At 40.5% G+C, this 11639-nt stretch overlaps 1 protein-coding gene across 1 annotated transcript; it reads left to right on the forward strand.

Annotated features, from left to right (window-relative positions):
• The first annotated feature begins 978 nt into the window (after positions 1 to 978).
• b4galt3 (UDP-Gal:betaGlcNAc beta 1,4- galactosyltransferase, polypeptide 3) lies at positions 979 to 8664 on the forward strand. The gene is made up of 8 exons (XM_053317179.1): positions 979 to 1127; positions 1798 to 1909; positions 1988 to 2547; positions 2681 to 2916; positions 4101 to 4291; positions 4397 to 4519; positions 5422 to 5526; positions 6883 to 8664. Exons 3-8 carry the CDS (start codon positions 2265 to 2267, stop codon positions 7238 to 7240), a joined length of 1296 nt encoding a protein of 431 aa, XP_053173154.1. The 5' UTR covers positions 979 to 1127; positions 1798 to 1909; positions 1988 to 2264; the 3' UTR covers positions 7241 to 8664.
• The last annotated feature ends 2975 nt before the right edge of the window (positions 8665 to 11639 follow it).

Consider the following 11639-nt stretch of genomic DNA (forward strand, 5'->3'; position numbering starts at 1 on the left):
CTGGATGACAAAAACTGATCTTTTGGTGGTTTTTAGGAGGCTGGATCAGACAGAATTGTCTAAATGTAATTTTTACACTGTGCATGGATTGTCATCAGGTCCTTAAAGCTATGAATTTGTGTTCAATTTGAGTCCAAAATCTCAATTTCAATATGAGCACTTCATCTGGTGTAAGGGGAAAATAAAGTCAAAATACCCATTTTGTCAATTAGTATCAACAGTATCAGTATATTTTTGCAAAAATATAGGCAGTATGTCAGCAAAAGAGATCTAGTCTTTTCTTCTTCTTTGCTGAACAGAATAAAAACATAAATAATGTTTGGAGACAGAAAAAACTGAGGTCCTTGCGCAAGTTTTGATGAATGTTTTTAGTCATGACATATGTCTTGACCAGTTGTACACTTTTGTGGCAAATACTGTATTTTGCAAATGTGGTACATAATGTGTGTTCAGTTTGTTGTCTTTGTTGGGATTTAAATCCCAGGATTCTTCTTCAGCACTGATGAACACACGCACACACAAAAAACATGAGCAGGTTTAAAGAGAGTGAATCTGTACAGAAAAAAAGTATACAGTAGCCTACATACATTTTACTCATGTAACACTAACAACATTACAAAATGAAGAAAACTAATGGGGTAAATAATCTTATATAACTTTCAGAGTCAGAGTCTGACTTCATATTTATTATGAGTCAGATGAATATTACTTTGAACTTCATACTAGTAGTTAAAAACGTAAATGTTATCATGTCATGATATAACTGAAAACCTCCTGTATGTAAGCATGATGGTTCTAGAAGAATACTTTTCAAAGATGATTTATATAGTTGCATATCTATACATATCACTATGGTTGATATTAAATATCGTTTTCATTTTCAAAATTGCCGCCCCGTGCGTCACCACGGTGCGCCCATTTGGCTCACTGCTGTTTCGGTGAAGCAGAGCGCGCTTGTCTGTGTTGACACTGGGCGGATATGAGGCGATGCCCTTGCGTGTGAAAGCGTTTGCAGCCGTTTCTAAACAGCCACGGAGAGATTTCACTTCTGATGAGAGATTAGGAGAAGGAGGAGGAGGAGGAGAAGGAGGAGGAGGAGGAGGAGTGACCATCATCAGGCAAAAACGGTAGGCCTATCTTTCGCTTCATCGCGTCTATTTGGTGGCCGCGGCCCGTCGATTGTCGGTGGAAGCCGGGGGATGCATTTGAAATGTCGCAGGGATGTGCTGGTGAGTTGGCTGCTGCAACAGAGCTCGAAAACAGCCTGGAATCAAAATCAGAGAATTAAGAAACAGCTTCTGTGGCCGACAGGTGCATTATTGTTGTCAGCGATCCTCTCCATTAAATGTTATCATTAAATATTTGCATTAAAATACACGATTGCCTACACAGGCCTAACGATAGATGTGATAGGCTAATCAACTGATTGGAGAGCTGTCTGTATTGATGAGAGTGCCGCTGTTTCTGCTCTGCTGTGATCTATTTTTGAGAGCTATCATTTTTGTCTCCTGAAATTCATCAGCAGCATACAGTGGGGAAGGAGGGATTGCTACAGCATGTAATTATTTGGACAAAAGGGGGAAATGTGTTGGATTAATTTGATCCGCAGGCATCAGCCTCTCTTCCTCATAGTATATGCCCCATGGAAATGTCACTACCGAAAATAAGCCATTCTAAATAAAGAAGCAAACATGACATTTGTTTGTAGCTGCTTGTCATCCCCCAGCTTCTTTTAGTTTATAGTAGACTACATGGTGGTGCTGAGACAAATCTGCTGGTGCATTTTTACTCCTTCAGGTCTTTTTTTTATGGAAAGCATGACTATGATGAAAGGAGGAAGAGGAGGAGAGAAGTGGAGTGAGCCCTTCCTGGCCGAAGACAGGATTTAATTAGACGCTTGAAGAATAAGGTACCACATCCTGTAATACAATAATAATGATGAGCCATAGTTTTCATTACCAACAATAATTTCCTTCTTCCTTCTCAGTGACTTCTGTGGTCAGGAGGTGATGGCAGTGCTGACTGAGCTTCACCACCACTACTACCCATTCCTAACGATGGACAGCCTCCTCCTGCACGCCTGAGCCTACACACAGGGCTGCCTCCTTCCCCTCCTGTCCTTCTACCTCTCCTTGCTCATTCCCCACCTCATCCTCCACTCTCCTCACCCAGCTGCCACTTCCCTGCATCTCTCCTCCCGTCTCTAATTCAATCCAATTCCCCCCACGTGTAATTTCATTGTTTCTCTACCGTCTTACTTTACTATGGCGTGTTGTGGGCGTTCTCTGGACTCCCCATGCACACTAGCCTTGCTGGTGGGCTTCCAGTTTGCCTTTGTGCTCTATTTCTCCCTCGGAGGCTTCAAAGGCCTGGTGTCTGTACTAGTACACACCACAGAGCCGGAATTTGATTACTCTCGGCCCCACGATGTCTACACCAACCTCAGTCATCTGGGAGTGCCGCCTCCCCCACCTCGCAACTCTGGCACTGGACCCCCTGCCACTGGACCACCACTGAGAGACTGTCAGATCCCCTCGCCGCTGCTCGGTGAGTGAGAGAGAGGGGCCAAATGTATGCTGTTATATGTAACATATGTGTATACTGTATACGTGCAGTAAAGGGTTGTGTGGTATATTGCTAAACTATTGGTCAATATCACTTCAATGTTTTTCCTTTCCAGTTGGACCTGTGTCTGTCCATCTTTCTTCTCCTATGTCAATGGAGGATATCAGACAGAGGAACCCATTAGTGATGCCAGGTGGACGCTACCGGCCTCCAGACTGTGAACCCCGCCACCACACTGCGATAGTAGTACCGTATCGGAACCGGCAGACCCACCTCCGTGCCCTCCTCTATCACCTCCACCCCTTCCTGCAGAGGCAGCAGATTCACTACAGCATCTATATAGTACAGCAGGTCATTTTATTTGTGAAAATGAATCCCTGGCTGTATGTTTTTCAGTGTTTGTCTCTACAAGAGCAAAAGCATATTATTGTGTTACTATTACTCATTAATAAACTGGTGTAGTATTGATTTAATACTGGCATATAGCTGACACATTTCATACTGTGTTACACTGGTGCATACTGGTGTGACACAGGTGTAACACAAAAAATTAATACAACTATATCAGGAACTTACTACTATTGGCATGACATTGGTGTAATACCGGTATAACATGGAGATGTTACTGCTGTAATGCTATGCAGTATTACTGTGTATAACTAGATCTTTATTGATATTATACTGGTTTAATACCAGTGATATACCTTGTTTGTTCTGTAGAACTTTGTTTTTAATTTGTGATTCATTTGTTAAGAAATGGGTCCAAAGACTACTAACAGCGATGGCATTTTCAGTCTCCAGAGAGTAGTTTCATGTACGGTATATGCCACTGAGCATGTGTAGGAATGCAGCTCTTTTCACTACTTTGCCAGCTTGGAGTGCAACATATCACAATGTCTTGACTCTGTGCTACACTGTCACTTTCAATACACAGTCAAGAGGTTGTGATATGAAGCACAACCAACTATTGATAATAAACTACCTTGACAATAATCTTTGTGGAGAAGGAACATTTCACCCAGTTCAGTGGTGTGGCTCACTGATGTGTTTTTAATAGTTTTTGGACATCGGAGGTGACAGTATATCAGGCTTTGAATCCTTGTAAGTAGGATCAATTGTTTGGACTCTGCACATGAGCTTTGTTGACAATAAGAAATATCACCAGCCAAATTCTATAATTGAATATATAATAATCTAATTTCTCATTTAATACTTTTAATACTAGGATTCCCTTGAACTTCATTAAAACAGAAACTATTCCTCATGGGGTCTGCACTATGCAATAATGTGTGTAGCTGGCATCCCTGGGCTACCACGTAGACAAACTGTAACCATAATAACATATGATTTCTGTCTCTCTTGTCAACAGCAAAAAATTCACAGTCAACATAGAGTAGGATGAATGAATGAGTTCTTAAGATGTACTGTGTGTTGTTTTAAGATGAATATACTCCTGTATTTGTATGTGTGTGTGGGCAGGGGTTGTTGTTTTGACGGTAATAGGTATTTTACTTTGCCTTTATTTCTGACTGCAGTGGGGGAATGGTACTTTCAACCGTGCCAAGCTGCTGAACGTTGGTGTGCGGGAGGCCCTCAGAGATGAAGACTGGAGCTGCATCTTCCTGCACGATGTTGACCTGCTGCCTGAGAACGACCACAACACCTACACCTGCCACAAACAGTTTCCCACACACCTGTCTGTGGCCATGGACAAGTTCAGATACAGGTATATGAGCAGGATGAAAGTGTGTGAGGATGTGACCTCTATATACAATGCATTAGCCTGAGACATTATTTTCAAGATTGTACATCGGTGATGTGACCCTCCCAGGCTGCCGTACCCACAGTATTTTGGTGGGGTGTCTGCACTGACCCCAGACCAGTACATGAAGATGAATGGCTTCCCTAACCAGTACTGGGGCTGGGGCGGGGAGGATGATGACATCGCTGCCAGGTAAAGAAGATGAATGGGGCACACCCTGCATGATGACAGAGTGAACTGTAATCTTGTGCATGTGACATCTGCATGGGCATTCAGCATCAGATCTACACACTCATTTCACATTTCAACTTCTTTACTTATACTTATTTTACTGTCTTTTGTCTACTTATTCATCCTCATGTTCACAGACCAGTACCACATGTTTTTGTTTTCTTTTACTTTTTCTTTTATGTGTGTTAACATCATCTTTCATCTTCACGTCCCCTTTCAACTGCTGTGGCTTTGCTGTGTGTCTCTTGGAGTGGGCTCAGTGAGTAAGCTTGCATGGATCAACTAACAGAGTTGGGCTGGGCTGCGTGCTTCAGAGTTTTCAGGCAGTTCTTTGGCTCCTCTCATTTCTATGCTGTGGTCACCTCTCTCCACTCTCTGGCTCCTGTAACATTTGCCAATCTGTTACTGCACTCAATGTATCAGATAAATCAAAATCCAAAAGCTTGCACAAATTTTTACACAAAGCAAAACAACATTAGTATGCCTCCTCTACTCTTTGTAAGATTTTGGCCTTTATGCATGGTGATTGCAACGTGAAAAAATGTATAATTCATTGGAAAATCACAAAATTAGTTACATGTTTTGATTGACTTAGATGACTGGAGTGGTACACAAGGACCAGAGATGGAAAAAGGGAACCACAAAGTTTTCCACCACCTGTAGGTCACAGTTAGTATGTCATTTTCATGTCACCCACAATTCTCCAGATACTCAGATGGAGTAGTGCTATTGCTTTGAGTAATAGAAAGTTGCATGAATAGTACATCACAAAACTTTGCTGATCTAATATTGTTTCCCAGTTTTATGCTTTTGAATGAGAATCTGCTGTTTCTGTTGTATCGTGTTGTGTGCTCCCAATCTAGAGTGCGTCTCTCTGGCATGAAGATCGTGCGCCCTCCAGTGGCCATTGGTCATTACAAAATGATCAAGCATAGAGGAGACCGAGGCAATGAGCAAAACCCACGCAGGTACAGATGGAGACAAACACACACACACACACACACACACACACACGATGTAGGGATTTTAGTTGGATGTTTTTGAACTGGGGAACGACAAATTGTCTTTGACATCGGCAAATTAACACTAACATTCGTCCTGGCTTCATTCCCGTTGCTAGAAACAGGCATCAGAATTATGCTGTCTTCCCCTCATTGGCTCAATCTTTCCCATCTCCAACCAACCCCATAATGTTCAGCTGTTACAATAATGGTTGGTTAAATTTTTTGTTGACAGACTGTTTATGTGGGGTTGGCATTTTTCCTTTGCTGGCTCCAACAATTAATTTTCTTAATATATTTTTTTTCTTGCCCATAATGCTTTGGAAAGATTTTCCTGATTATGAAAACAAGATCCTGAAAACCAGCTGTAGTGCCACCACAAGTTGCATTCACATGGAAATATATGTCAACTATAATTAACCACCAGTGTTCTTCATTGTCAGAAACACTTGATAAACTTTTATGGAGAGTTTTTTTCATATGGCACTGATAAGTGCACAATATGTCATTTGGGGCGTTATGGGTCTCTCAATCAAAGCAATAACAAAAGATGGACTGTGATGACGTCATTAAGTAGTGTGGCATCATGGGAGTTGTTGCCTTTAATAAACAACCAGCTTCTTCTGGTTAGGATTCCTTCAGTGTTTATAGTTCTTTTTACCAGGAACATAATTATTTGCAGAGGTCTCCTCCTCTCCAGAACAAACAGGCCTGGTGGTTAAGACTGGTAAAAACAATCAATGAAGTTTCATGTTTCAGTTTAATGCAAAAATCAGTGTTTCTGCTGTTTGGTGCACACAGGATATCCAGAGGGGATGTGTTCTTCTTATAAATCCAGGCGTCCAATGACTAAAATCCTTCATTTCATTTGAAAGATATACTTTACAACAACCAAGATCTAAAAAATGTATTATAAAAATGTGGCTTAAAATTAAATAAAAGTAAATTGAGTTTTTGGTGTGTACTCTTTAGTAGACACCATTGTGGTGGACAACTACAGTGCAGACACATGATGATTATCATCTTGTATTTGTGTGCTCTTGGTAGAGGAGGTATGATATCAATGACAGGTGACTAAATGAAGTGAGTCTTGGTAGAGGAGGTATGATATCAATGACAGGTGACTAAATGAAATGACTGTAACATGATTAAAATTATGGCTTTTTCTGGGTTTGAAAATTGTTGAAAACATTTGGGATAACGTAATTAGACAACTCAACAAAATATATAACCTAGATCTTGTTGTATTTATACATTTTGATGTGGAATAGTTACATATTATAGCTTTAAAGCTTGACCCAGAAATGATGTTTGTCATTCTAGATTTGACCTCCTGAAAAGGACAAGACTCAACTGGCGCTCTGACGGCCTCAACTCTCTGACTTACAAGCTCCTTTCCAAAGAGCTGGAGCCCCTCTATACCAACCTCACTGTCAACATTGGAGAGGATCCCCGTCTACCCCCAGGGAAAATACCCATTCCAGTCAAAACAACAACCCCTGCCCACCAACGTAGCACCAGCAAGACTGAAGGTACAGCCAACCAGGAGCAGAGGCACGAGAGCAAAGGGGCTATGGCGGCAAATATCACTGTGGCCAAGTCGGATGGTGTAAAGACAAAACCTGCGCAGTCAAAGGCTGCAAATCAAACAACACAGGAGAAAACAGGTGTGATGAAATAGAATGAAGTGCATAGTAACAGGACTGCATCTTATATGTAGCATAAAGTGGCTTCTCATTTCACTTTGATCAGAAAGAAGAAATGCAGGTAAGCAAGTGTTGGCCTGTTCCTCTGGTGAACTGAACAGTACACCAGCTTTCTGTGTCAATGCAGGATCAAATGAAGCATTGGAGCAAACGAAGAAGCCACTTTGTCTACAAGGGTGCATTCAGGAAAACGACTCAGTCGTCACCTCAGTCTATGGTCACACACATAACTAGACTGGGACCAGCAGACAGTGGGTGAACACCTCAGTAGTATCCACGTAGAATTGCAAAACAGACTAAATGAAAACGAGACAGCAAATATATAAATTTCTGCTCTTCTCCAGACATTGCAAGTTGTAAGCGACCCATCTGCTGCCAGCAGACCTGCGACTTCATCTGGTCTGCTCCCAAAAAAAACTGCTGCTGTCAGTCCACCCCCACTCCATGGTGGGTTTGTGTTTCTGTGCCTTCTCTCTTTTATGCGCATTTTATAGACTGGTATAGTTGCTTCTAGACACTGACCTGGGGTTAATTTTACCTCTCCTGCCCTGTGGCAAATGTTTAAATAGCAGGGAGGCTAAAGCTGATTCTAGGTCAGAACAAATATTTGTTCCAGGACTGCCGTTTTATATTTGTGTGCATTGATCAAGCGCTGACCAACTCCATAGTTATCAGACAATTTTAGAGTTTATATTTATATAGAGAGACTTCTTTATTTGTTTACTGGTTTGTTTTACTTGTCCTTCCTTACAGTCTGGTGCCTCTCTCTCTCTGAGTTTTAGTTTCTAGACAATCAAATCATACGGAAAGATAACTCTGTGTCCAGCCACATAACAAAGTAAGGAAATATTATCATGACTATCTTTACGCCTGTCAGATAACCATACACTTAAAAATGGCATGATAGTTGCAGTTGAGTTTGACTATACTCTCGATACATGGACAGACCTGTGCTCCTGATATTATCTGTGATTTGATTATTTTTCTTTTAGATTAGTCAGGTATGGAAAAAGCAAACTTGCAGACATATTTAAGGTACATGACTACACATTTGCAAGTGTCAGATTGTGTTTTAATATCAAAAAGTGGGCTAGTTACAATAAATCACTGTGTATAGATTTAGGTCAGCTTTTTACTAGAGGGTCTGACATCTTCACAGAGGGTCTTTCAGTGTATTATGAAAGACCTGGATGCATTTAAGTGTATAAATGAGTGTCTGCCTCTCCTTGTCTTTCGTCATTCCCTAGAACAAAGCTTTTGTGAAGAAGGAATGTGTATTTTGAAAGACAATGTAATCTTTTTTTTTTCTGAGGGCCACCAGATTAGAACATGCATGAAGGTAATTTTTATCAACAGATAAATTATCTAAAAGTCACTTACTTACTCTGAAATTTAATTTATTTTCCACATTAGCCATTTAGAATGTATCATTTTGAGTTGTCATCCTAGATACACCTTTAGTGAAGGGAGAGTTTATCAGGTGAGGCACTAAGTTTGCGGAGGGGGACTTGGATCTGATCACTTGTAGACTATAGGGTTTCTTGCTGCTACTTGACAAGGGAAATGGTTAACTGTATAATCACATAGCTTGAAAAATGACATGTTATAACAGAATTTATGGTGTGGGATTGTGTACTACTAACAGGTAATGTATAACTGATACTAATTTGAATGTATTTAATTTGTTGATTTATTTATTGAGTCACTCACAGAGCTAAATGCGCAGACTTCTGAAGTGATTTTGCAGTGCGGATGTGTTTTAATGGTTGAGCCCCTTTTTTCATTGTAGAGCAGAATATTATAGTATTATACCCTATATCCACCTTTCTTATGTTAACGTTGTGCCTCATGAAATGAACCTAATTACTGACAGAGTGAAGGCTGGGATATACTGCATGTGAGTGCCCTCAAGTGGCTCTATCTTGCTTAGCGCCAGCCAAGAATAGCTGAGGACTGAATGAAACCGCAGTGTTGTGACATGAATGTTAATCATCAACGTTGCCCATTCACAGGTTTCAGCCAATGAAATCATGGCTGAAATCACAGTGTGACGTCATCCAATTGCACTGTGTGATGGGTTTCTTGTTTGCATAGTATTGCATGATTGGTCTTGCCGGCTTAAAGGTGTAGAGCAACTCTCTGAATTTCACTGGTTAATAGAACCAAAAATATATGGTGAGCTTTATGAATGGATATAGTTTTATAGAAGGAATCTATGTTTATTTATTGAGAAATGTTACCTGTTTGAAACAAAGAGTGCTGTAGGGTTCATAGAGAGACGATAAGGCCTAATGTCTTAGCTTTATACAACATAATCATTTAGTTGCATATCAATAGATAACGATTTATCATATCGGCGGGGACAATGCCTATGAAATGAAACAGTGACACACTGAGAGCTCTTAAGTGCGTTATGTAATCTCAGCAGATTAATCAGCAAATTGTGAGCTTACCTGGAAATTGTTCTATATTTAATAAATAGGCTAGTTTTTATAAAGGATGTTTCGCATAAGTGTTGGAAATGCTGTGTAGTTGAATGCAAATACAATAATCAGGATTTAGTCTTCGTGGGATTTTTTTATTTAATTTAAAAGAGTTACTTTAATCATGAGTTCATTCTGTCATCATCAACAACACACTTTTGAGAGATGTAAACATGATTGTTAAGAAGCACCCGACCTAAAAGATGGGATGTTGCGAAGTAGTGAATGTTACATCATAGAGAATCAGCTACCATGATATTTGCATCAGTATTCTTTACTGACCTTCTCTTGAGTATGAAAGGTTGTGTGTCTCTCTGTGTGTGCCTGAGTGTGTGCATGTGTAGAGAGCAAGATCAGCAAAACAGGCAACAGAAGTGATGGACACTATTGTGACAGAAAGAAAATATGTAAACCAATAAACCACATAATCAAAAACGTGCATCTTTCTGAATTTTTTATCATTAACTTACCAAACATAATTCATGTTACAGCATAATTGTGGAGCGACACATAATTATATAAACACTATACTATAAATACTCTTCAATACTTACAGTGATTACTGTTCCATAACACTTCAGGCCTCTTAATGAGTACATGCTTTAGTGTTGCGGCTCCAGCTTAAACATTGCAGAGATCAGATGCTCATGCTAGATGGAAGATTAGCAGTCATATATCATCATCAACACATGCTGCGACGCAATGTAAAACAGCACTAACCTGTTACATCACCCTGTGTGTTGCGAGCCTTGGTGTTATGTGGGCATAAAGAGCAGGATTAAAAAGTTGGATATGAGATCATACCTATAAATAGACAGTAACCCCCAGCTCTGTGTGTTCGATCTGTTTCATAATCTCAGATTCTGTATGACTCACCAAGAGAGAGACAAACACAGACTCACAGACTGGGTGGACAAAAACAGCACCTTACAGATCAAGTGCAAAATAGACTACAGCCTCAAAATATACCACCAATATACTGCTGGTACTACAGGGGTATTGTTGTTTTAATACCAATACCATGTTCCTGTTATTTGGTCAACCCCTCTTCATGATATTATTTCTTTAGGGCAATCAGTACTTAATGAACACTGAGGCTGTTTTCTACCTAAATCAGGGCACAGTGGTTGCATCTATCACATATATGAGGTGGATCACATGCAACAGTCACCCCATGTAACAGTAAGTCAATAAGAGATTGTCAACAAGAAAGCAGCTCCTAAACTCACTTACCACCCATAATGGACAAATGTGTATCCAGTAATGCTGTGAGACACCAAAGCCAAGTATCCTCCTCTAAAGTTGTCACACCTGTGATGTCTTCCTGTGAGTTGTTCTCTGACCCTGTCACTCTGTGATGTCAGCAGTGACAGTCTAGTTTGCACTTTCCTTCCTGTAGACTGACACACTGGCCTGCTGAAGTGACTGTGGCAGGCAGACGCAGAGGGCTGAGACAGCCTTTAGTCACCTTCTGTTACTATATGGCCTAGGAGATGCAGCTGACCTTTCATACCCTCAGCAATACTTCAGCCCTCTTAGCACACACGCACAGTCATGTCACTCGTGCACAAGTACGTGCCCACAGAATGATATAAATAGCCAAGCCTTTCATACCATTGCACAATGATGCACCACTGCGCTACATAAGCTACACACATACAAAACACACAGACAGTAAGAGGGGTGAGAGACTGTTGTGCATTCATTTTGTCATTTCACAGCCTGCCATGTTGGATTTGTTGAATAATGTGAATACTGACATTCAAAAGTTGTTCAGTTGTGCCTCTCAGGCTGTTTGTGTATCCTTACATAAGTATTATTCACTTAAATGCACCACAACAACGTATTTTAAAGTCTAGTCTTCATAATTCTCCAAACAAAAGAAACATAT

This window comes from Scomber japonicus, chromosome 4, assembly GCF_027409825.1.
Source record: "Scomber japonicus isolate fScoJap1 chromosome 4, fScoJap1.pri, whole genome shotgun sequence".
In the NCBI taxonomy this organism is placed as follows: Eukaryota; Metazoa; Chordata; class Actinopteri; order Scombriformes; family Scombridae; genus Scomber; species Scomber japonicus.

Excerpts from the sequence above, each read along its gene's own strand:
- b4galt3 (XM_053317179.1), top strand. The coding sequence starts at position 2,265 with ATGGCGTGTTGTGGGCGTTCTCTGGACTCCCCATGCACACTAGCCTTG. Across the intron at positions 2,917-4,100 it reads GCATCTATATAGTACAGCAG|TGGGGGAATGGTACTTTCAA; the intron begins GTCATTTTATTT and ends TTCTGACTGCAG. Across the intron at positions 4,520-5,421 it reads GATGATGACATCGCTGCCAG|AGTGCGTCTCTCTGGCATGA; the intron begins GTAAAGAAGATG and ends CTCCCAATCTAG.